Source organism: Periplaneta americana, chromosome 16 (genome assembly GCF_040183065.1).
Source record: "Periplaneta americana isolate PAMFEO1 chromosome 16, P.americana_PAMFEO1_priV1, whole genome shotgun sequence".
NCBI classification, from domain to species: Eukaryota; Metazoa; Arthropoda; class Insecta; order Blattodea; family Blattidae; genus Periplaneta; species Periplaneta americana.
In genome coordinates, this window is record NC_091132.1 from 74598997 (window position 1) to 74626743 (window position 27747).

The 27747-nt window shown below is 35.1% G+C and overlaps 1 protein-coding gene across 2 annotated transcripts; it reads left to right on the forward strand.

The window, feature by feature from the left end:
- The first annotated feature begins 822 nt into the window (after positions 1-822).
- LOC138716440 (activating signal cointegrator 1 complex subunit 2) lies at positions 823-27534 on the forward strand. 2 transcript variants are annotated; one of them, XM_069849535.1, is made up of 16 exons: positions 823-926; positions 1069-1182; positions 2713-2787; positions 3762-3922; positions 4733-4919; positions 8158-8355; positions 9654-9871; positions 13148-13333; positions 14750-14905; positions 17502-17631; positions 18073-18213; positions 18570-18692; positions 21439-21551; positions 22090-22269; positions 24481-24716; positions 27282-27534. In XM_069849535.1, the coding sequence occupies exons 2-16, from the start codon at positions 1156-1158 to the stop codon at positions 27416-27418; spliced, it is 2268 nt and encodes a 755-aa protein (XP_069705636.1). In that variant the 5' UTR covers positions 823-926; positions 1069-1155; the 3' UTR covers positions 27419-27534. The 2 variants fall into 2 exon arrangements, with proteins under 2 accessions (XP_069705636.1, XP_069705637.1); XM_069849536.1 differs by lacking the exon at positions 823-926 and having other exon boundaries at positions 933-1182.
- The last annotated feature ends 213 nt before the right edge of the window (positions 27535-27747 follow it).

Sequence of the window (27747 nt, forward strand, 5' to 3'; positions counted from 1 at the left end):
GGAAATTTTTATGCCTCTAATAAACAATTATGGCCTACACTTTCGGTATTCGAACTCAGAAAATATTGCCGTCACTTTGTCCAAACAAGAGACTGTAATTTGGCGGAAGATGTGCATTGTCTATACAAGTTTTTAGATTTTTCTTGCAATTTTTTATGTCTCTAATACAGAATTATAAATTTTCGGAGCTCAAACCCAGGATATAATGCCGTCATTGAATCCAGACTACAGGCTGTAATTTCGCGGAAGTTGAGCATTGCGTGTACATGTTTTTGGACTTTTCCTGTAATTGTTTAATACCTATAATGATGAATTATATATTTTCGGGGCTCGAATTCAGTCTTAATTGGTTCCTATGTTGGCGGTTCCATAGATGAACCGTTCCTACCTTCTACAAACATAATCTTTGTAATAAGACAACAGTATTTTACATTCTTTGCGCGTCTTGTACTCTCTGCTCGACCTGCATTAGGTTTTTATCGAGAGGAAGATTGGCATAAGTTACAATTTTCGTTACAGTGGAGGGAGATGAGTTAAGGTTGGTAGCGCAAAAAGCGCTAGAAATATGTTGGCACTCCTTCAAATGTTACAGCATAGCGGGACAAATACTGCAGTAGAGCCTAAATTTCTTTAGCTGATTTTGTAAAGTTCGTCAGGCTTTACAAACTAATAAAATAGGATTGTGAAACACAATTCACAAGCATTTGTAATCTTTTACTTGTTATTTGTAAATTGTTAATTTGTAATTTGTAAGGATTGTGAAACGGGCCCCTGGTGAGTTTTTGTAAGCGTGTAGTGGCTTTTCGCAAATTGGAGTTGACGACACTGGTGTGCTGTGATGGGCTCACTGCCAGCTGGATCACACCCTATGGCCGTTTACGCAGCTATTGATGCGATCCAGCAGGCAGTGGAAGGACTAATTAATAGTAAGTTGGGTTGATAGAATATTGCGGAAGTTTTGTGATCTTGAATTTATGATGATAATGTCAAATGTTTTGAATGTTGATTTTATTAACGAAGGGGTATACCAGCGAAGGTTTTTTGTTCGTTAATGGCTTGATTTTTCAGGTTCAGTAATTTAGTAAACGCTACCACAAAATTACGTCTCACGCAAGGGAATTATTCAAAGGATGAATAAGACTTTCATGTGGAAAAATGGCAAAACGAAGAACAAATGAACAGGTAAACATGAACGGGAAGTTTGGTCTAATAATTTTTTTAGAGCTCCACAAGAAGTGGAATTTAATTTAGACGCATATGTTTTCGTTGCTGCATAACTCTGTCTTCATGGTTTAATGACATGATCCCTGGGTACTTGGACCATGTCGTATCACATCGGTACTGTAACATGTTTTACAATGTATATTATTTTATAAGGTCAAGGCATATCATGAAACGCTCGACTGTATCTTCTAAATACTTTAATTAGTTAGCACGTAATGTTAAAAAAATCGATGGTAAATTCCCTATCAGATTAGGCTACTTCAAATGTTTACATTTGCATGGCAAGACGTTACCCCGACTTTTAGTGAGAGTTTAACCTACTAGAATTCTTGTATTGTAAGAAAGTTGGCAATCTGCTTAAAAGCGAACAGAAGGATTATGGGTTTGATATACACTTGTGGCGTTCTTATTAGGGAAAGTTTCCTTCTTAACCCACCCCCTTTCCTCCTCGCTATTAGCGACAATTAGTATCCCAGTGCAGGTGAAAAGGTTAGGTAGGGTTTGGTGTTATGGATTAGAGAAAAATGTAATATCCCAGAATGTGTCGCTGCACATAGACCAGCCTTACACTAAACCTAAATTTAGTGTATACTAAAATCCTAAACTAACCTAACCTTTCCTGAATCTGTGATAGGTTAGATTAGGTTAGTTTAGGGTTTTACTGTACCTTGCATACACTAAGTTTAGGTTTAGTGCAAGGCTGGTCTATGTGCAGCAATACATTTTGGGAAAAAATTATGAAAAGGTTAGGTAAGTTTGATGAGGAGATAGATTAGGGAAATATTGTCCCACTCTCAGTGGTAATATTAGGTAGGGTTTGATGAGCAGTTGGATTAGTGTCAAGTAGTCCACTGTCAGTGATAAAGTGCTTCGCGCAAAAATGACAAGTGAATGTTAAGCCGATTATCCCTCTGTGGCTTCTTCTATTGTTGAAGAGTTTTTTTCTACGAGAAAGTTGTTTGGTTGGTTGCTAATGCATGACTTGTTGGAGAACTTTCATTTGCCATCTTGCATACCAGTAGCGTGAAGTTGCGTCTAATGTATTCCCAAGGGCACTGCACTGTAGGAAGTGACTTCTGTCCATCACAGAATTTGATTCATTGCAGAGCACACAATTTGGAGATGCAGATGGGTAGCCAAGCAATCATGTCCTGTGTACAGTCTGAAGAGGGCGACAGCATTTATTCGAAGAGCATCAGAAACCAACCATTTATCTTCCAGTATAAAGTTCCACTGTTTACTTGCACTTTTGCTGAGAATTTGTTCTTGCATATTCTGAGAAAGTGATAACTATTATTTTAATTATTTTTTTCTGGAGTAATAAGTTTATATTATATATTTGAAACTAGGTATGAACTCTTCAGTGCCATTAGAGAAAAAATTCTTTGTATTTTTCTTCCAGTTTAAGAAGTAGGCATACAACGGTCATATGCACACCTAAATGCTTAGGACGAACTTAATATGACTTTCTTTTCGTGATGTTTTCAGAACAACTGCAAACCACTTGAAGAGTTGAAGGTTGTGATTACGAAAGATGGAGTGACTAAGGAAGTACCAGCATTGGTAAGTAATCTGCTTAGACAAGTGACAGTTTAAATTTATGGACATGATGTTGGGAAATATGAAATAATTAAAGGTTAATAGGTAGTATAAAAGATTTAATTTGAATTTTAAATAGTCCTAGTTCTTCCTAATTATAGAAAACCGAGTGTTATAGTGTTATGACTATGAGCGATAATTTAAAGTAGATCTGTATATTGGTGTGTGATTTGTATACTAGAATTTTGATAATACAATAAAACCTGTTCAAGACGGAAGTGACATGGTCCTAATTTTTTTTTTCTGTTGTGGTAGACAGGTTTCCATATTATTCAGATGTAAAGTTAAAATGGAATATTTTATCATTTGTATAAATAAAAAAACAAACTGACATGCCGCAAATTGCAAGGCTTACAAAACATTCCATTTAACACTACTGACATTAAATCAGCCTTCTGTCGCTTATTCTGTTGGTGAATCATCTTGAAAATACTGTATAGCGTAACGAATAGAAATAATCATTCATTGTAGGAACGGTTTTCATGTCTTGTGCTGTAAAATGTCAGACTCAAAAATATCATTTTCAGAAGAATTCAGTTTACACGGAGAAGAAAATGTAAGTATTTAGTAAGCCTAACCGTGGATAAGTTTGATCACTTTTCATAGTCATTATTGTAGCATTATTTATTGATTCATTGTGAAAATGCTCCTTCAGTTGCTAGTTGCTATTTTTTTTTTTTCAAATAATCAAAGTAGACCATGTAAGAGAATAGATTCTATAATTGGTAGTACAGCATAGCATACAGTTCCTGTTTCACAGAAAATGATCACATTATTTTAACTATCTTCTGTTTTTACTGTGAATAGGAAAACTGGTATAATATATTTTTGTAGGAATTTGGATTATTCTTTACCAGTAACTAGTTATTCCTGATTTATATGCAAGTTTAAGATTCTGTGATTATTTCTTTTCCTTATTTGTAATACATTTTTTGCAGAGTCCAGGCTGGAGGGAAGAGCGACAACATGTATACTACAAGCCACCCCCTACTGTTGAACCTGATGGTTCCTTTCCAATAGGAGCTAAAGAGGCCTGGCTGGAGCGAATGGAATTTCTAAATTCTGATCTTTCATGGTTACTGGAATTACAACAGTACAGGTGAATATAGGAGACACCCATCAGAGCTGTCCTTAAGAGTTCAGAAACTGAGAAAAATTGGTATGAAATTTTTAAGAATAATGGAAAGCTTACAATTATCGTATTAAATAAAAAGAAGACCTGGAGGAAGAACTTTTAGTTGAAAAGTTTTAAACAGTTTACAGTGTCCACAGCACATTTCAAGAATACAGCACAATTATCACGATTTTCTTTAAACAATCACCCAAAAATAGGAGACAAGACTTTGCACTTGAATTGGAGGTGGAACCAGTCTTTGAGATGCTGCTTTTCATGATGCTGATGGTAATGATTTTTAAAGCAAGTTCATTGCACAGAAATAAAAATAAAAAGAAAACGGTTTAACAACAACGATGATGACAATGAAGACAAACGATGATGATGATGATGATGATGGCACACAAATGCGCAGAATTTTTCCTCTTTGCTGTATTCGTGAAGTGTTTGTTTTTTTGTGCACTTGGTGACGTGATATTTGTCGCACACTGAGTACCACTGGGTGAAAGAAGGTGTTGGTATAAAAGTTCTGGAAATTCACTATTTTAATACTAAAAGTTCCAGATTTATTGATTATACCAACATCATCAGTACCAGAGGAAATATTTTTAATTTGTAATATCAGTGTACTGTGTTGTAATACTATCTATCATATTGTCATTCTCATTCATTATTCCATTATTATAGGATATAATTTACTCTGAAAGTCTCGGTAATTTTAGACATTGATAAGTAAAAATTTGCTTACTAGGCATCTGAAATAACTAATAATTCTGATATTTACCATGGTTTCAGATTTTGGTCACAATTACTATATCATGAAGAAACTCTCAATATGATCTTGTCATTCCTTCAAGAAGCACCTCCATATTATGCAATAGAAGAGTTTCCGCAAGATGAGGAGATGTGGAACAGTTTTCAGAGGACTCATTATTTGATGTTCTTGCTGATTAATCGTCTTGCCACATACAAGGAATCTGAAGTGAGCATGTGCAAGCACTACATGATTTCTATCTAAAGACAAGAATTAGGGACAGGAGAATCAAAACCATAGGTCATTTTGTCATTTCATTATTCACTATGAAAGTGGATCAGTTTTGACGATGACGATGATTATTAATGAAGAAATGATAAAATTCTGTAATGGGAATAGGAATGCTCCACAAACCTGTTCAAATTACAATCTTTTTTCACCACAAATTCCATTTGAAGTCAGCAGGATTTGAACCCAGTCTCTGTCATGAAAAGCTGATACTCTTATCTGTTATGCCAGTGGTTCATTCATTCATTGTGTTCTGCCCAAGGGCAGGTCTTTCATTGCTAACCCAGCATTCTCCAGTCTTTTCTATTTTCTGCCTTCCTCTTTGTCTCCTTATATGATCCATATATCTTAATATCGTCTATCATCTGATATCATCTTCTGCCCTGAACTCTTCTCCCATTCACCATTCCTTCTAGTGCATCCTTCAGAAGGCAGTTTCTTCTCAACCAGTGACTTTTTTTTCTTTGGAAATGGTATAATGTGATTGCTTTCCGCACACCACTCTCTCTTTCGGATCTTAAAAGATTCCAGGGAACCCCAGCGTGGAGGAGAGGAGAGTGGATTTGACTAATTAGGCCCTCCGAAATCCACCTCAAGGGTTAAATATCAGTTCTATCAGGGTTTTTAACCTGATCAAAGACCGAGAAATCCCAATTAGCCTTTGCCCGCATGCCAGTGGTATTTGTATTGAAAACTAGGTAATTTTAAAGATACAATGGAAAGGTATGATGTCATAGATGACGTGAGTACTACCACCATATGAGTATTTAACTAAAATTGTTCTCTTATTTTCTCCCTCTCATCCTTCTCTATTTACCTTCTCTCCTTTCCATCTTTCTTTTCTCTCTTTCTTGTCTTCTCTGTTTTTACTTCTTTTTTTACATATCCACGATTACACTCTACTTACTTATACTAACTATCTATATTACATTTTATTTACTCACCATTGCTGATGTTGGAATTCGAACCAAGAACCCTTATACAGTATTTCAGCAGATGTCCAACACCTTAACCATTAAGCCAAGGAGACAAGTTACAAATTTATCCTCAAAATCAACTACCTATAGAGTTATGTCGATTATTTCTATGGTTATAATCTATAAACGAAACAATAGATGGCAGTATACATACTATAAAATTGGTCGAAAACTTTTAAATTCCTACGCACTGTCTGTACTAGACGTGACTTTCATTAATGTGTATAGTGTGGCAGAAAGTATCGGTACTATACTTTTTTGAAAGATGGGACATGGCAGGAGCGTTGTGATCGGAAAAACAACTGAATGTCACATAGTGTGGTAGGCCTGTTGCTATGGTAACAACGGTTGAGTTGCCGAACTTACAGTTCCCATATGGCGAGTGCTTAATAGTTCTCTTGGCTACATTTATTGTGCACACAGTGTTAGCATTGGCACATTTCGTCTTTGATTCTCTGTCGATTTTTATATTGTTTTCATACCTTCGCGTTAATTGTCAATGTTTTAACCTCAGCCATTTTAACGACAATTGCTAGCTACCATCAGCTGGCAGCATGTTCGTCCATATTGGCAACATGGCACTGTAGTTCCAAGCTCGGCCGCTTAACTGTCATGTCCCATCTTTCAAAAAAACAAGTATAGTGAATCTGTGCAACTTGCTCAAGACATACAACACACATTAATGTGGATACATATAACTCATCACTATGTACTATAGAAAAAAGTATTTAGTTTTATAGAGATTGTAACTTATTTCCATTGGAAGAACCAAAGCAGTGTGTCCATAGTGAAAAACCAGTAAAATTTGAAACTTATAAACGATCATCAAAAGTGAATTTTCGTTTCGAATTATAGTGTAGTGAGTGTAAGAAAATGACTGCTATTACAAATAATACTTCATTTAAAGATTGTAAATTTTAAATTCTACAAAACATCGTGCTTAATAATGTTGGCTTCATGGAATAACTTCAGAAATAGCTAGTAGTGAAACTAATTTAAGCTTAGTTATAGCTTATATTAGTGAAGGAATAGTCGAAGTGCATGATGAATAAAAGAGAATGGTGAGTACGAAATATTATATACCCATACGCTTAATTTAATGCCATTAACTCCATAAATATGTAATGAAATCGTCAATTTAAAAAAAAACAACATGGCGGTACATAACTATTGTAACTACCTTTTGACGTCATCTATGACATCTTAACCTTCCATCGTATCTTTAAATTTACTGAAAACTAATTTCTTTTTACCTTTACTGTGTTCTGATTGTGGTGTTATAATGTTTGACTTTCATATAGACTTGACAAATTTAAGGAACTGGACAGTAACTGAAATACAAAATAATGTCAGTGAAATTATAATTACATTGAGCCCTTAACTGCATTTTATCACTGTGATTTGATAACTTACACTTACAGGAAATTTCAATATACTTCCTAGTCTGAATCCTAAAATACAATTTAAACTCGCTTATACTAGGTAATTGGGACCGAGGGTATCTCAGATAGCAAAAAACTGGGATAAGATGGAATGTTCAGGAAATTGACGTGCAGTTCGGGACAGGAACAGTTTGACTGTGAGATGCTGAGAGTTATAATTGCGCTTGCGCGGACTTGGTTAATAAAAACCTACACTAACCAAACCTAACCTTTGTATATGCAAGATGTTTAACTAGAGCTTGAAGGGAACTTCTTGATTTGATCTGGAATGTGCACGCGAAAATAAATCCAGGTAAGGATCACTGCATGAGAAGTCCATGCATGCACCACAACCAAACTGTTCCTATTGCGAGTTCCTCCTGGAAGTCTTGGTTTTAGGTTAGAAATGACGAAATAGTTGCTACTGATGTAAGGCAAATCTGTAATTACTTCAACTTGTCTTATAAAAATGGGAATTGTATGTAGGCTACAGTACTTAATAGAGTCGTCTCTAATAACCTTTTTTAAATCCAGTTAAACCTTCTTTGCAAAAGAGTCCTGTATTGTTTGTTGTTTGAGCTTGTAACCTCTCTTGCTCGCAGCTAGGTTGCGCCACTGCCTCGACCGAGGCTTGGAGCACATTGTTACGAATTTTACCGTCAATTTAATTAATTATGCTGATGAAATGAGTGTTTCGGTTAACACGGAGTCTTAGATAAGTGGGTTTATACAGTGCAATTTGGAGCATATTCTAGATTTAATTTTTTGTCTCTGTTGCAGACAGAATTCATCTCACCAGGTTATTTAGGAAAGCTGATATATGACTATTATGTATTCACAATTCCTATGATTCTGGATATTTGCATGTTTTATGGCAGAGAGAACCGATGTCATGTCCTCAAGATAATTAACACAGTATTCAACATACAACCACAGTATCAAGAGGACCTCAAAAAATCTGTTCCTTTTATTTGCAAGGTATTGTCAAGAATAGGAGATAGAAAGCAATGATTTGGAATAGAATGCAATGCATTCATCCAGTTACATTTTCTTTAAATTAATGATTAGCTCAGATGGTAAGATTATATGATGGATAGTATTTATGCCCATAAAAAAATCTACAATTTTATGAGGTGTGCGCGGAAATTTGATCTCTTATGCTTGTGAATTTTTATTTAATAATTTTCAGCTATTATACAACATCCACCATATTTACCTTTTTAACTATAAAAAACATTTTTTATAAATGAAATGTTGATCAATATTGTAAATAGAAAAAATGATAAGAAATTCTCCAGGGTTATTTAAATATATTTTTTATGGACTGAAAAGTCCCTGATGGTGGTAGACTTCAACAGCATATTTTGCTAGTTTATGCTGATGTGAAAATGATTAATTATGTGCTCTCCAACTTGTTGAATATTTTACTTTTCTGTTATTTAATTATCATTAATGAGAATATTTTTACTTCTACACAAAAAAGCTAGCCCCACTTTTTTTAAGCTGTTTTTAAAGTGTATGTATTCCAAATTTGAAGACAGATCAACATTTTGAAGTTATAAAAATGTTGTTTTGAAATTCAAGCTTTTTGTAAAATAAGACCTGCATATACTGTACATAACTATAACTGTCCAACACATTATTTTTGGCCACATTAGTAAAGAAATATATAAATTAGGTATCCATATGAAAGAAAATATTGTATATATAACAAAAATTTTGCAACACTTGTGCAACTTTTATCGCTAGAGCATATTACATAGACTAACATTAACTATATATACACAATTAGCGCATAATAGAAGTTAATGTAAAACTGGGGTATGGCCAGACCTCGCTAGCCTACTTGTGGCTTATATAGACATGCCTGAGGGTGGCTGTAGTTCGCTCTTGAAGGGTTAGCTTCTAACCAGTGATATGGAATGGGTTTGATACCCCCCCCATTGAACAGTAAGCACAATTAGCCGCACCTGGAACGAACTATAGTCGAGATGGGGCAGTACCTTGAAACGGTGAAGGCTCTGGATTAGGACGGGGTTTGTCTGTATAGCCACACGAAGCATTTTGCAATTTCTTTTTTCTCTAATTCAATATATAAAAGTCACGTGACTTAGTCTAAAGTGTTCTTAAAAAAATTAAACCATATTATGAAACAAAGGTTTAAATGTAAATACAAACATAAAAACAAGAAAACCTACTTTTCTTAATTTTTCATCATTATTTCACTGATACATTGCTTTAATGACTGGTATTCGTTTTTTATTATTTAATTTCAGGTTTTGAGGTTTGTAGAGCACAAGTTTGGTGGACGGAAATTGCCAGAAGGTGAGTTAGTAAAGCTTTCAGAAAGGCCTGACAGACGTGAGGAAATGACATTGCTCGAATTTAAAGACCTGGTGTTGCACATGCTGGACACTGCAGCCAACTTGAGCCTCTTCTTAGATATATATACCCCAGCCTGCAAAGTCTTTCATCAACAGCTTTTTGAAATGAAGTAAGTGCACATTACAACACAAACAGTTACTGCAATGTCAGTGTTATAATTTATTGTTTAATTGCACTGTTCCCATAATGTAGCTGTGTAAGCTATGGCATCATGCAATGTGGAATGAGTGCTCTTTCCTCCTCATGGTAGAAAAGTTTCGGCCAGTGTATGGTACCGATGTCCACCCAGCATCATAATGAATTTGGGGAGCTACAGTAAGTAGCGAAATCTGGTTTTGTAGCCAGATTTAATGATTGTAGGGATCATTTTGCCGACCGCATATTATTCCATTACTGGTTAGATGATCATTCACCTCTGCTCAGGAATCAGCTGGTTGGACTTGATCCTCCATGGGCTGTCACGCCACATTTATTTATAATTATACTGATTTGAAAATATATATTTGCAGAGGCGGCTTGTCACAAAAATATCGAGTGTGCTACAGTTTGATCATACATAAAATGTAACATGCAACTAATCTAATGTCGAAAATTAAGTTCATACTATGCTCCTTTCTACTGCAGAATTTCTCTCTTATTCTGTTGTTGAATCCTTCTATGGCAGACACAATCTTCTTCTCACTTGATAGCATAGCAAGTGCAGTGATGCATTTCTGGGACATGGTGTTCCTTAAGAAGGTTTAGTATCTTCATTACCACATATCCAACCGTTGTCATATTCTATCCTGTGAAATTTTCTGCTGTATGCACAGCTATGCCCGCCTTTTATTTTCTGATTTATAATCAAATGAAGTGTAGGCCTTTCCAACCGTTTCACTTCAATTTTTTCTTCCATATTTCTCATAGAAAATGAATTACTTAAATTCTTGACTGAATTCATTTCAGTCCACAGAATAACACTATGGTAAAACACAAGAAGAAGAAGAAGAAGAAGAAGATAATATAATATATTTGTTAGCCTTAATAATCACAATAAATTCATTGCATCGTCAGCTGTAATAATAATAGATGATGATGATGATGATGATGATGATCAGGCTTCGAGACTTTGGATCTGATACAATAAGTTTACTGTGCATGCACTATAGGTTGTTGACTCGCTGCATGTAGATAGAGATGTGTTGAGGTAACAACGTTGTTATTTAGAGTAGAGTACAGTAGTATGGGGAAACACACATATGTACATTCTGAAAGTAAATATACATTACACAATGACAATGTCAAAAGAATGTGAAAAGCATTTATTCTCCTGTCTTTTATAAGTATTTGTGTTTAATTATACACAGTGTTAATGGTGGAAATAAGCATGTAGCAATTTTAATTTTTTCATTTAGCCTATTGATCGTCTTTAGGAAGTGCAGTTACAGTACCGAATTGCAATGTACTTACTACAAGATACATTTTCAGTGTCTCAAACGTAAATCTTTTTCAGTTATCTGCCAAAGTTTGTACTGTAGAAAGCTGCGCTCTACGTCACATATGACGTGATAGGAGCAAAACGAAAAAACCTAACATCATTACAGTGTCTAAGAGACAGTCCTTTATTCTCGAGTGACCCTATGTCCACTAATTTGCTATTTATGTTACACAATGTTCCATCACCGTTATTTTTACATAAAATTGATTTCCACTTCTGTTTTACACATTTAGTAACCAGTATACTTGATGTCTCATTAATTCTCTGCATCATTTTCTAAAGTAATTTGAGAGCTTCCGGCATCTCTTGCTCTGACTTTTGTAACCGTGTAATAGTTTCAGATACAGTTTGTATGAAAACCAAATTATTCGTCAGAACCTTCAAATCCAGAGCATTTTCCTTTGCGTATTTGTTGGCATTCATTCTACAGTACCCCCACCCACTGTATGCTTTATCACTATACTCAGTACGCCGTTATGCGGATTTCACACTGAACTGCTCTATTGGGTCCGAAAGCTCGAAGCCTGATGATGATGATGATAATAATAATAATAATAATAATAATAATAATAATAATAATAATAATGTTATAACATAAGACATTACTGCCATTCAACTTTAATTCTCAGAGAGGAAAAAGTATATCTACAAATTATTATATACAATGCAGTCACTTATAAGTAAGTTCGGCATCAGCTCGTAGAATTGTTGGCAGATGAAGCATATTTCACTCACTACTGCTGATGCTTCCAACCGACCCCAGGTTAAGCTTCGTTCTGGGAAAATAGCGCACTGCCGACCATTTTCTTGTGCTGATGCTGGGAGAATACGTCTTTCACCTAAAGGTATTTTAACCTCAGTCAGCATTCAGTGCACGCGCAACTCTCGCTACAGTAAGACTCAGCACACTGTACAATTGTTTGCAATCTAATGCCATCTGGAAAATGAGCCAATTGCAGTAAAGCGAAACAGTGCTTCCAGTACTGTTTTTTTTTTTATATCCAATGCCACCAGGTTGTCTTTTCGACATTTCTGGTCTTCTCTCCTGGCCGTGGCTTATTTGTAACCCACTTCTGAGGTTGGGGTGCCTGGAAGGCGGAGTTACATTACCCCAATGATGTGATAGGATGATTATGGTAATGTGGTGCCAGGAGAGGTCTTAAATCTAAACTTAACCTACTGTTAAGTACTGTTGTGTCATTCATTTCACTCAGTTCTCTAGTTTTAGTACTTACAGTATACAGTGCAATGAGTTTATCTACTGCTTTTAACTAACTAAAGTGGGTATCTTCAACCCTAACGACAAAAATAAAATTATGGATTGCGATGGACAAAGCTTTCACTACAGATGGAAAAATAGTAACGTGTCAAGCGTGCGGTAAAAAAGTCAGGTGCTCTGTGAAATCACAACTGGAGAGTCTTGCCTATCCTATACCTGTCAGATATTGATATTAAATATTGTCATGATTTTACATACTTTGGTACATATTCAGCTTATTTTTCTTACATAAATATGTACATATTTCACACCTTGATATTAAATAAAAATCCGGTCCCTAATTATAATAAATCAATGGGGAATGAGATTAGTAGAGGAAACTGAACTCTCCTGTAGGTATTTACCTCACATTCAATTATTTGTCTACTACAAATTTTTAACTATCTTCTGGGAATTGAACCTTGATATTGGCTAGAGAATGTTCCTTGACTGGAATGGGCAGGAATCTTTAAAGAATCCCTATAAAGACTGCTCTACTCACAATAATGGGATAATAAGGTTAAAAAATATGAAAGTAGTTATACTTCATTTTTTATCACAGTTCAAGAAAGTATGAAATTCTACATCATTCCTTCCTATGTTTAATAGATGGTATTATGATGTAGTAATCTTAAGAACTGTGTTGGCAGGATCGTGCACTTTTATGAGAATACAGTGCCTCAGATGTACAGGAAGTTGGAATTACTGGCAAATAAGGATGATACTCAGCCTGTTTATGTGGATCTGAAACATAAGCTGGACATCATGCGTGTTGAACTGCTCAAAGTATTCCGTCTGTGTCTAGCAACTTGTATCAACCCCATTCTGGAGAACATGTAAGTGCTCTGGGAGGATGTACACCACCTGTTTTGGTGCAAAGTAGTAAATAATGTGTGGAATTATTGTTGTAAGTGGTCTTCAGTATTAACAGTATTGCATGCTGTGTTTGTTTAATATTACACAAAGACTACATTTGAAAAGTCATCTGATCACATTCCTTCCCACAAATACAGACTTTGTAGAATTTGTTATAAATGAAGTCCTTAAATTTTTTAACGAACTGAAGTATGAGTAGTTGGAAAGAAGTAATAAAATTGATCTTCTATTGGACCACAGCCCTTTGTCGGCCTTCCCTCAACTGATGGACTCAGAACACAAAGAGATATTTTTAAGGAACTGAGAATAAGTTGGATTAAAGCAATGACAATGAGACAAACTAACTTGTTCATTAAATGTAGTTTAAATCATTCATTCATAGTTTTGGCGTGCCAAAGGGCAGGGCTTCACTGTAAACCTAGCATTCTCCAATTTTCCTTCTTTTCCGCCTTTCTCTTAATCTACGCATATGATCCATATATGGAAACCTCAATCCAAAGTCATGGCAACCCTTGTCTGGGTCGCGACCCATAGGTTAAGAACCCCTATATTATGTGAATGGTAGACTGAAGAAGAACACATGATGTAGGAGATTTGCACAGAGGTGTATAATAAATCTATATAGTGCTTAATAAGGGGTGATCCTCCCTCTCATGTCATACGTCATTGAAGAAAACAAAATAATGTTTGAAAAGCTCTGCATGTATATATGTCATATTACTTTGTTATGAACTAATATTCGTTATTATTTTTATTCTAATTTAGGTAGACCTTAAAGATTTAATTAATTTGAGTTATTGCAGTCCGCTGTTGGACCTGCTCTCTCTTGTTTCCCCTCTCTCTCCTTCCTTTTCTCCTTCTCCCTCCCTCCCAACCTTCTCTCTTCACACATATGTAAATTAAAATATAAATAATTGTGGGGAAAAATGATCCCACGAGAATGGGAAAGCTTATAGAGAAGTTCATGACAATTATGACATTCACGTTCATATTCTTTTAATGTAGGGTAAAGTTGCCTAATTCCGGGATACTCCAAATTCCGTGATACGTTTTTTTCACTGAATGTCATGGGATTGGGTATCTTGCTAGGAAGTTCACCGATGTCTCAAAAGTAGGCGAAAGATGCACTCTTTCGAGAAAGATGTTTGGCGCTGTGATTGAATGTCAAAGCTTTGAACTGACATTCAGTTTTTAAAAAGTACCACAGGATTAGGGGTATCATCGAAATAGGCAACTTTACCCTACAGAGTTCAGCACAGTATAGGGTTTATTATACTTTCATTCAATAATGTTACATTTTAAATTGTAGAATTATATTTTTATTTTGCGTGAAGTTCTTGGATATAATGATATAATGCCATTTTATCATGTTGTAGAGATACTGTAACAGAAGCTGAAGTCAAGAAATATGTTGATGATTATGTGGGAGTCTTGACAGAATGCCTGTCAGAGAAGGTGTTTATTCGAGACTATCACTCAGCATATCCTGTTGACCATGATCTGGATGCCTTGTCGCAAGTTTGTCCTGAGATGTATCCTTTATTAACACTATACTTACTTATGGCTTTTAAGGAACCAGAGGTTCATTGCCACCCTCACATAAGCCCACCATCGGTCCCTATCCTGAGCAAGATAATCCAGACTCTTTACCATCATATCCCACCTCCCTCAAATCCATTTTTATATTATCCTCCTACCTACGTTTTGGCTTCCCCAAAGGTCTTATTCCCATTCCGAGGCTTATTTTGAGGTAACAAACTGTTTTTTACGGTGATGGCTTATTAACCCTTCACCCAACCCCCAAGCTGGAGGACCACCCCTCATCGGCTGTCTGTAACTGCTTATTCAATATATTCGCATCTACCCTCCATATCTAATGATGAGAATTTTTCTTTTTGTCTCTTATGAACACACTGATATTTACCATACCTACATGCATATTGATTAAAAATTCCAAGCTGTCAAGTTTCATATTGATTGTGTTTAGAAAGATTATTTATATATAAAGTGCGAAAATAGTGTTCTTATTACCTTATAACCATTCAAGACTTGAAGACTTAGCATCCTGAAAACGTGTGTCTCAGGCAGTACATCTCACTTGACGATATGTGTCAGAGGAAGAACAATTATTTGTATACATCTGAAGTCTGATTAGTGTAATATGTTACTAGTCAGGAATGTCTGCAATGGAGGGAAAAAGAACTGGCCACCCTACCCAATTATCTCCTGGCTTAGTTTCCTCATGAGTGATGCCTTATTGGTGTCACTTGTAAGGTTCAACCTGTTTTTGGACAGAAAAAAAACTAAACAATACTTATGAGGATCTGGGTATACTGTATACTAACCAGATGTTTCAGACCACCCATATCAGGCTTTTTTCTCGAAAATTATATGGTATTGGTTGTTTATAAAAAATTAGATAACCAAAACCTATGTAAAGAATTGATGAGTGCGTAATTGAGTAATCTCTGTTTTATATCTGAATCTGGAACTCATTAAAAATGAAGTATTCTGATCCCACCGCATTTTATTTATTTATTTATTATTTTTTTTTGATGAACTAGTGAAGAAATTATATTTTTATGTTACCTCAAAATCTGTGCGTCAGTGGCTGACCATGACAATATCTTTGAAAAATATTAGAGTGCAAGAGGTCAAATGACTTTATTGTCAAATGCCTGGCATTAGAAAACAACAACATATTTTTATGTCAAATTGTATGGCAAAAATACGCCATAAATCTTGAGAAATGTAAAAAAAATCTAACACAAAAGAATTACAGTCATCACCATGGAAAAGATGAAATAGGAAACAAAGCTGGATGTTTGAGCTGCCATAATTGATAAATTTAAGATTGATATGGAGTCACAGCATGTTTAATAATAATAATAATAGTTATAATTGTCAATATCATTGTCGTCGCCATTTTTATTTTTATAATGTTTATTTTGTTGTATTTATTTTTATTATTTTTATTCTACTGTATTTTTTAAATTTTTATTGGGGATATGAAGTCTATGGAAAAAATGAGTAGCTTAATATCAAAGACGGACATCTGTCGTCTCCACAGTTTTGATCTAGAGGCAATTTTTTAATTCACAGTGTTTTTTGTAATATTTAACACAATTTATTTTATAAATGTAGTGTTAGAGTTTGTATATAGTTTCACTATAACTGGAAAGAGCATGAAAAATTGTATAAAAAACCACAGCTATCTAAATTTCGATTGAGGTCAGATGTCCGTCTTTGATATTAAGCTACTCAAATAATCACATTCATCCGGTAGTATTGTTGTTGTTTAGTCAACTGTCTGAAGACAGGTCTGAACCTCACAAGTGATACCAAGAAGGAACTACTTATGAGGCAACTAGGCCAGGAGATAATGGGATAGGGTGGCCAGTTTCTTTCCCCCTCAATTGCATACATTGCTGACTAGTTACATATTACACTAATCAGACTTCAGATATAATGTTCTTCCTCTGGCACATATCGTCAAGTGAGATGTACTGCTTGATAATAGACGTTTCATTCCAGTATAAATTTAATAGAACTCTATCTTTAGATTATTATTATTATTATTATTATTATTATCATTATCATCATTATTATTATTATTATTATTACTATTATTATTATCATCATCATCATCATTATCATCGTCATATTTAATGTACTAAATTATGAATAATATGATAACATTAAAAAAATTGTATGATACTCATGATTTGACTTTTCAGCAAATAACGCAATACTCTCACACAATTGTAGTGTTTTTTTACATTCCCTTAATTATTTTGTTTTTCTTAAGCAAATGTTCTTACAGTTTCCTGAAATTTTTTTTCTATAACAGGGAATGTATTATTATTCTCTTCTTATGTTTTCAAACTATCTGCACCAGAATAACATAATACTAAACTGCACTCGACTGTGCACAGAAAATACTTGCCTGAGTGAGGTAGAGGGTAGACTTGGCAACATTCTAGGACTCTTAAACATTAAACATAACCAATAGGTGACCAGAAGCTTATTCTAATAATATTTAAATAATCATATTTAAATTAAGTCTTTAACTTGATAATGTTGAGCTGCTGTGAAATACGCAACAAGATTCCTTAACCAGACAATTAGGGACTTCATGAAATGTGACTTCTTATTGGAAGCTGTGCTGTCATCCTTCGATCTTCCTGATCAAAACAAAATGAAGAATGCAGTGCGTATGAGGACCAGAAGACAGGAACCTATTCCTGATATCCAAAAGGTTTGATGGTGATTGACTGTAGCCTATGATCTAATTGTGTACCCCTTATAAGATTTTCTTTTCAATTTAAAACAAATTTCACATTAAAAGTTTCTTATAGATCTCTAATGTCCAGTGGTACAAAACTGTAATACATATTCATCTTTGAACTTCAAAATTGGTACATAAATGTATTACAGTTTTAAATATAAAACAAATATTGCATGTTAAGTGACGTAACAGTAACAGTAGAATAATAGTAGCACTATTTTCACTTGTACTATGCTTATAACTCCACATATTTTAAGATATTATGTTCGAAGTAAGATTTTGTGTATACATTTTATACAAGTTAATGAAGAATGAAGTGAAGTTAAAATAAGCTCTTATATACATAGTTGTGAATGTATTGCTTGGGGATACTGTTATAATAATTATTTCACAATTTAATCCCTCCAACAGAACGGCAACTTGCCTGTTGGTGGTAGTGGTGAGTCTGCACATAAAGTTCCACCAAAGAAACGTGTAACGGGAATTGAGCTGGAGTCACTAATCACTGAAGTGAAAGATATATTACCACATTTGGGAGATGGTTTTGTAGAGGTAAAATATTATAGCATTTTTTAATTTTGTGTGTGTTTTATTATAATAGAAGAATGGATGCATAGAGGAAATGTTATTGTTGAAAATATTTGCAACAAATTATACATTTTTATATTTATTTAGAGTTTAATACAAATGACTTAGTGATGCTGAAGCATGTAAAATAAATTATATTAAAGCAATTGAATGTGTTCAATGTATACAGGATATACATGATAAAATGTACAGAACTTAAATTTGATGCACACCGTGTCTTCCGATTATTAAATGGATGTAGAAATCGTTGCTTTTTTTAGCTGGAAGCAAATGACCGAGTTTTTGTGTATTTAGTAAATAAGGCTGTTCATATATTTCAGAAATGCTTAGAACAATTCAACTTTGCAAGTGACTCTGTGATAAACGCCATTCTAGAAGACACTTTACCACTGGATTTAAGAAGTTCAGACCAAACATTACCAAGAATACCACCAGATACTAAGGTAATATTAATGGTTTTATAAATTTATCTTACATTCAGAAAAGCAGAAACAATTTTTTTAATTAACTTTGCTGAGACAGTTAAGCAACAGATGTATGATTTTGATTAGGAAGTTATGAAAGTATTTGTAACATGAACTTCTTATAATCTCTGATGCTGAATTTTTAGTTTCACGAAAATCGGATACTGTAACTTATTTTATATACTGTATTTGCTGAATGTACATTAAGATATACAATGCTTTTTCAGCTAACTTGTAGAATTTCATATTATATTTATATAAAAATCTTTTTGTTTTTATTTCATATGCCTTAAGTGTAATATGTGTTCGAGGATATTGTTATGAATTTAAAAGAAATTCTAATACAGTTATTTGGAGGTAATGCTTTGTTCACATTTTTAACATGAACTAAACTTAAGGTATGGTCACACGTCGCTACTTTTGCAGTGCTGCAGTACAAAAAACTGCGCAACTCTTGTACTGTGACGTGTGAACAACGGTACAACCCGAAAAGTAGTGGCTGCCGAACCTGCTGCCCGCTACTTTTCTATGCTGCACGCAGCTTAAGAGTAAGCGACGTGTGAACAGGGTTCTCAGGGTTGCAGCCGCAGGATTTTTTATATCAGTTTTGTTGAAACTTTCGCTGTGGTTGCAACCAGTGTTACCACCCAAATGTGCCAATGATACTTTTATTGTTTGGATATATTTTAATGTTAAATGTGATGAAAATAAATTATTTGTAACAGTTTTATTAAATACACAACATAGTCTGAGCATAATTGCTGACGATATAATTCATTTTTGAAATTTTCTGTAGCGTAGTTTCAAACAGGAGGGTTGCCAACATTGATTACGTGAATATACTGTTGGTTATCATAAGTATATAGCCGTTTTTAAAAGCTTTATAGTAAAAATAATGTCAATTTCTGAATACTAGATACGACAGAAAAGCAAATAATAGATAAGGAAGCTTTCGCATGAGTTTCTTAATAATGCGAACATAACCAAAAAATGTATATTGAGAAGTCAACATGGAGATGGAAACCTGCAGCATGACTGCAGCTGCAAAAGTAGCGCCTTGTGTGTGAACAGACTCGCAACCTCCAGTTGCAACTTTTGCAGCACTCGGGTTGCGCAGCACAAAAAGTAGCGTGCAGCGTGCTACTTTTGGCTTACGTGTGAACACGACACGCAACTTTTGTAGCTGCAGTACAAAAGTTGCGCTGCAAAAGTAGCGATGTGTGACCGTACCTTTAAACTTGACATAGAGGACCTTTATAGTTCTTGGATCAAAATAGTATGCAGGTAATATACTTACTTACTTACAAATGGCTTTTAAGGAACCCAAAGGTTCATTGCCACCCTCACATAAGCCCGCCATCGGTCCCTATCCTGTGCAAGATTAATCCAGTCTCTATCATCATATCCCACCTCCCTCAAATCCATTTTAATATTATCTTCCCATCTACGTCTCGGCCTCCCCAAAGGTCTTTTTCCCTCCGGTCTCCCAACTAACACTCTATATGCATTTCTTGATTCGCCCATACGTGCTACATGCCCTGCCCATCTCAAACGTCTGGATTTAATGTTCCTAATTATGTCAGGTGAAGAATACAATGCGTGCAGTTCTGCGTTGTGTAACTTTCTCCATTCTCCTGTAACTTCATCCCGCTTAGCCCCAAATATTTTCCTAAGCACCTTATTCTCAAACACCCTTAGCCTATGTTCCTCTCTCAGAGTGAGAGTCCAAGTTTTACAACCATACAGAACAACCGGTAATATAACTGTTTTATAAATTCTAACTTTCAGATTTTTTGACGGCAGACTAGATGTTAAAAGCTTCTCAACCGAATAATAACACACATTTCCCATATTTATTCTGCGTTTAATTTCCTCCCGAGTGTCATTTATATTTGTTACTGTTGCTCCAAGATATTTGAATTTTTCCACCCCTTCGAAGGATAAATCACCAATTTTTATATTTCCATTTCGTACAATATTCTGGTCATGAGACATAATCATATACTTTGTCTTTTCGGGATTTACTTCCAAACCGATCGCTTTACTTGCTTCAAGTAAAATTTCCATGTTTTCCCTAATCGTTTGTGGATTTTCTCCTAACATATTCACGTCATCCGCATAGACAAGAAGCTGATGTAACCCGTTCAATTCCAAACCCTGCCTGTTATCCTGAACTTTCCTAATGGCATATTCTAAAGCGAAGTTAAAAAGTAAAGGTGATAGTGCATCTCCCTGCTTTAGCCCGCAGTGAATTGGAAAAGCATCAGATAGAAACTGACCTATACGGACTCTGCTGTATGTTTCACCGAGACACATTTTAATTAATGGAACTAGTTTCTTGGGAATACCAAATTCAATAAGAATATCATATAATACTTCCCTCTTAACCGAGTCATATGCCTTTTTGAAATCTATGAATAACTGATGTACTGTACCCTTATACTCCCATTTTTTCTCCATGATCTGTCGAATACAAAAAATCTTATCAATAGTCGATCTATTACGCCTAAAACCGCACTGATGATCCCCAATAATTTCATCTACGTACAGAGTTAATCTTCTCAAAAGAATATTGGACAAAATATACATGAAGGTTAATTTTTACTTTTACTCTATTTATCTAAAGCTAGATCTACAAGTACTACCGACTGTCAGTCTACATTTATTCTGCTTATATTTATATACTGTACTGTAAATTATGAATTAATGATTTTTTTTTTTGCAGGAATTGGATGAGGCAACTAATGGAATGCAGCGACTTAATGTATTTGATAATGACGAATTCGATGTCATGACTCAGGATCAAGTTGATACATCTCGAATTCACAAAGGAAAAAGGTAGATGCTCAAATATTATCTTAAGTTGAATATGTGCTTTTTCAAATTATATGCTAGATCATCAGTGTAGATTTCACTATTATTTGATGTCGCCCTAGGTAGCACAGTCGGTATAGCGCTGGCCTTCTGTGCTCGAGGTTGCGAGTTCGATCCTGGCCTAGGTCGATGACATTTTAAGTGTGCTTAAATGCGACAAGCTCATGTCAGTAGATTTACTGGCACGTGAAAGAACTCCTGCCAGACAAAATTCCGGCACACCGGTGACGCTGATATAACTCTGCAGTTGCTCGTTAAATAAAACATAATTTATAAGTTTTTTTTTTTTTTTTTTTTTTTTTTACTATTATTTGATTTCTGAATTAATTAAGATTTTTTCTCTCTTTACCCACAAAATTTTGAATTGGTACATTTTTCTTTGAAATTAATGGAGAATTCTTTTAAACAGTATTGCGGTTTCTTAAGCACTTTAAGTATTGTTAAAAGACACATAAAACAATCGTAAAATTAAGGTTTGCTCTATGTATGTTATCTCTTGCAGGAAAGGAAAACATAAGACACTAAATGAATTGATTGATGATAAGTCACATCGGGCAGAGTTCCGTGACATGTACAACAAGTTTGGCATTGTGGATACGGAAGGCAGTATGTATGATGACGAGTATGATGATACCTACGACCTCTTGGATGTGTCGGTTGGTGATGAAGGGGACTTGGAAAGGTGGGTGTATTTCCTTTTACTTGACCTTCCACTTTTCACAATTTCTGAATACGAGAAATACTAGCATTAATGGTAAATGATAAAATAGGCCTATCATAAGTTACATGAAAGTTACAAACTTTCCTTACTGCAAACATAGAATACCAAGTAGCAATTAGTAAAATGATCTTAATTTGGGGACTTTCTTGCACTCCTTTTCTATAAGAATGAATTGCTTACCCATAAATTTTAAGCCACTTTCATGATTATAATAATAAAAGCATACATATTTGTTATCTTCAGTAGACACTCGAAATAATGACCATCTGCCTATATGTGTGACTTGCAGCTTTGGAGTATGTAAGTGTTCTGAAATGATAAAAAATTTCTTTTATTTTAAGCAGTCCATTACCCCAGTGGTTTCAAATCTTTTTTGACTGACAACACACTTTACTAAACGCTCACGATATCACGATACATTTATTTTTATTAAAAATAATTATATAATAACAACAATCAGTGTTTTCTTCTGGAGAAAAAGGTGGTGGAATTCTGTGTAGAATATTTTATAGCCAACAGGGAGATGATTACTATTCACTGCATGGGAATTTTGTCGTTTTTAACCTCCATTTCGTCCAACTAAAGTAAGACTTTCGAGGTCCAAGCGAAATTCAAAGAAAAATAATATTAAAAACATTGTTATTCACACATATTTCGGTTCCAAGATGAAAAATGTAACAAAAAGATGCCAGAATGCCATTCCAGAGTGTTCCGTCACAAAAGAGCACTATAGTCCCATCGCTTTAATTTCCGGCAGCCAATCGCATTGCAGGTCGGCTACATTTAAACGTGTGCATTTTGTGATTCGCTGATTCATCTCTTAAGGCTCGATAAATACTTAATATAAACGCCCGCCATTTTAGCTCTTTCGTTGGCGTTTGCAGAAAGCACACGAAGACGTTATTTGCCGCTCAATTATTTGCTGAATTACATTGCGTTTGATTTATTATCATAGGAGTTATGACATGATAATGTTTAACGGTGTGGCAAATAGATTCCTCGTATGGTAGCTCGGCAACTTAGAACAAAAATGGCGAACGATACTACCTACCTAGACTTTATAGAGCCTTCACTTTCTAAGACGTAAGCAAAGAGGCGGAGTCACGCCGGAAATAACAGCGTCGGGACTATAATAACAATTTCTATGTAGTGTCAGACATCCAGTGTTGTAAATAGGTCGATGTTAACACGCATTCGGGGGGAAAAAAAAACCAAGCAGCAACTTGAGTGGCATTAGAAAAATACAAACATATGTGTCAAAAATCTCAACCTGTCTGCTGTATGTCTGATAGAAGATTTTTATTATCGTTTTTGGGAACTCAATTAAATTAATGTGAAGTCTGTGCTTGGTGGGTTGCAAAGAATTTCTCTATATGTGGCCTTACAATTGACAGGCCAACACGTAAATCATTTTCAAAATGCAGCAGTCTGTTACTTTGTTTCATGGTAGAATATGTTGATTGACGTAAGTATGACGTTGAAAACGGCAGTTCTAAATGCCTTTTTAGTTTATTTGGCAAAACATTTCCGCATATAAGATACTCAGAATTTTGTTTATATTCATCTCCAAGTCACGTAAAACCATATTGCAAGTATTCATCACTATAATATTTACGAAACCCAGTACCTTTTTGCGAACCCTGAAGGGAACTTTCACTCATATTATTTGAATTAGCACTGCCGTCATCTAACCCAGAATTTAATTCAGATTGTGTTTTTTTGAATTAAAAATTAGTCCATAAAAATCTAAATAAAGCATTTTTGATAAAATAATTGCACTATCACCCACTCTCGCATATATACTGAAACTGACCAATATGTTCTAACGGTTCTAAATTCTGTTTATTTTCTAAGTGGGAAGAGTAAACGAATTACTAAGCATTGTTGCAGGTGTTCATGTTTCATTAGTAAAATCTGTCTCCAGATAAAATGTACAATATCAAAGACTTTGTTGTAAATAAAAAAAAAAAAAAAAACGTTGTAAAGAGACTCCGTGGATGGCATAAAAATTATTTTTCAATTCCAAAATTTCGCGACACACCAACACTAATCAAACGTCATTTTCATCTAGCGGAGACATGGTATTCTCTCTTCAGTTTCTCCATCTGGCACAGAAATTTTGCTAGGGACACATTTTCTTAAAATTCTGACGTTGGTGAGTTCACATTGCAGGAGACCATTTGTTGTTCCACGTGTACTGCGTGGCAAGGATGAGGAGTCCAGTGGGGCAGATAGTGATGGGGAAGAGCCTGACGAGCAAGAAGCGAAAGCAGGGCCACCACGGGACGAATTTGTGCAGAATCCAGAGGAAGTGAGAGCCCGGGCTGAGCAGAGACGGCAACAGATGCATTCTCGTGCTCGAGGCTGGAGACGAGGACCTCCACCCTCCAAAGACAAGGATGTTGTAGGTAAGTGACAGTCAAATCATTTTCAATTAGCTTGCAGAAACTATATAAATATGTACAAAAAATGCCTCAACTTCAAATAGAAACAACTCTACACTGAATGCACAAGGTGTTTTATAAATGAGTTAAAAAATGTTACATTATGTAATGAAGAGGACAAAAAATTACCATTGTAGGTATCATTATATTACTTTCTCAGGAAATGTTTATTTTGTAATGTACCAAATTATATACACTGAAAATAACTTCTGCCTAACAACTTATACCGATAGTATAATACAATAAGGTTCAAAATGATGTTTCACAATTTGTAGATGGAAGTGTGCTTTTTGCAGTAATTGTATAAGGCCATTGAATTTGCTCAATTCATTTCATATAAATTTGCAGCCATGTTCAATTTGTTGCTACAATTCTGTCCTGTTTGGAATGTCATTGGTATGACCCTCAAATTTCTTGAATAAAATCGTCTAAATTTCTTGAGTGACAAAGATAAAAATTCTTGAGTAAAATAATTAAATTCTTGGGTGAAAAGGAGTTGAGCCACCTTTATAATTGAGGAGATCACCATCAAGAAATCCAGTTTCGAAACCTATATCTACTATTATAAGCTTTTTGAACTTGTTTCCTTCTAACATCTTTTCTTCTCTGCCACCATTTTTTGGAAATTCAAACTGGTGTCTGTCGAAGATTCATAGAGACAATTTATTTTTGCTCTGCTCTAAAGCGTTTAACTTTAGTGATATTCTTGCAATACCAATCAGTAATGTTCGGTCGTTCTCGAATTACTCTTCGATCCTGTAATATTTAAAAAGGATCTTTACAGACTATGGAGCAGTAATGTTTTTCAACGGATGATATACCCTACTGAATGTTATCTCAGCTTGGCATATCGCACACATAGGTCGAGAGGTTATGTTCCCCTAGCCCCACTACTTCACTCTCAGAAGTAGCTACTAAACGCAGCCCTACAATAACATGCCACTCTCTTCATCTGTGACAGTTCTAGTGTGCTGTTCTTCCATTCAGGCAGCTTGGGTTTGATCCCTGACTTGGTTGTAATGGAATTGGTAATGTACAAAGCAAAGTTGTAGAGAGTTTTTCTCGGAATAGTTTTGTTTTCCCCTATCATTCTACCAATACTCTCCACCTCCCTCATTTCATCTGTGAAGTCTCTGCGATAGTGCTGACAGGATTTTAAGTCTTAGAGCTTTAGACCCTAGGGTTTATCAGGTACTCGTCTGGATATGGGACCTGCTTCTATCAGGACTGAGACAGGCTGACCTGGCTGTCAGTATCAGATGTTGGTGCTGGTGTATACAGTGATATCTTTGCTTTCTATACAGTGGTAGGCACCCATAGGTCAGCTTATGATGGTGAAATTGAAGCTATCAGGGTAGCCTTAAGTCAACTGATTTGTCAAACTAAATTTAAGAATGTCGTTATCCTGTACGACTCCAAAGCAACCATAGAATCTGTAAGTTCCTCAGACCTGGAGTCTTCTTCAATCCAAGACTCAAAATGCCATACAACTATTACAAGCAAAACACAAAATGGGTCCCCGGGCACTGCAACTTATTTGACAATGAGCAGGCCCATGTCTTGGCAAAAAAGGTGCTAAAATTTTACAAACAGCTCCTAGACCAACACTCTTCCAGACAATAAAATTGTACATCGAAGAAGTTGCCCACAACATCCACTCCCATGAGATTGCAGAAAAAACATATGGTAAACACTGGAGAAGGGACCTTCTATCAATATCTAACAGACCAAGAAGATTGACAGTCACGCATTTCCGCATTGCAACTGGACATGACTGCTTGGCGCAGCATCTTCACCGTTTCAGTATTTATCAAAATCCAACCTATACTTTTTGTGTCTTTCAAGAAGCCATGAATAGCGATCATCTCCAATGCTGCCCAGCTCTAAAATCACTGACAGAATGTGCTAGATACTGGGAAGCGAGAAGCCTCATGCCTCTGTTTAGTTCTTAGTTTTTAGTGAAGGATTTTGTTTAGTTACTTTTTTAGATTTAATTTTAAGTTCTGTCAAGTTATATTGTTTTTATCTTGAGATTATGTTTAGGTCAAAGTTAAGTTATCTATATACCTGTCATTCGAATAAATAAATAAATAAACAAATAAATAAATACTTCGAAATATGGAAGAAAACACTGCACATTTAAATGTGAACACAAATTGAGCAATTCGGGAATAGTTGTTTTGACTATTTTTTAGCTTGTGTTATCTCATTTTGTTCCGGCTTGAAGTTCACTGTAACAGTTTTATTGGAGCCTGTAGAGACTCACCTGATTGTGATCTTAGTTGCAAACTTTCTGACAAATTTTGGCAAAGATAGTGAAGAGAAACCAGGCAGGAACAGGTTGTTTGGAATGTTTCAATGGAAGTGTCTTTCTTCAGCTTTTCTGTTTAATAATAAATACAGTATATATATATATATATATATATATATATATATATATAAAGAAAAGAATGAAGTTAGCGCATTTTATATGTTTTTGAGTTGATTGTAAAATTTTTAAATGTCATATTTCTGTGTTTTCATTTGCAGGTCGACCCAAAGGCCAAGGTCAAGATAAACAAGTTGTTATTAATCGAGATCACAAGACTGCACATAAAAGCAGTCGAGGGAACCACAACAGGAGAGTTTTCTCCCAGAGAAAGCGTCAGCAGGGCATGATATCATAACATTTCTCTAGTTCCTATTTTTGTACATCTGTTGTTGTATCACTCGGGCAGCAATTGTGTCAGCATGGGGAGAAGTTAATGATGTTTCTGTAATAAAGATTTCATATAGGCAACTATGTAAGTTTAATTTTTATCATTGAAGAATTATTCTCATACAGTTGGTTCTGCCTCCCATTCCCCCCTGACACTAGTTTCAGAGTTTGTGGAAAGTCTAAAAAATAAATTAAAACTTTTTATGCTCGACCATGCCGCAATGTAGTAATTATACACCTGGTAGCAGCCCTTTAATGGACCTCATTAAAGTACACCTATTCATTAAAGTTCAGGTG

Coding starts and splice junctions, on each gene's coding strand:
- LOC138716440 (XM_069849535.1), top strand. CDS start 1,156: ATGGCAAAACGAAGAACAAATGAACAG. Junction 1,183..2,712: donor AACGAAGAACAAATGAACAG/GTAAACATGAAC, acceptor TGATGTTTTCAG/AACAACTGCAAACCACTTGA. Junction 3,923..4,732: donor CTGGAATTACAACAGTACAG/GTGAATATAGGA, acceptor CCATGGTTTCAG/ATTTTGGTCACAATTACTAT.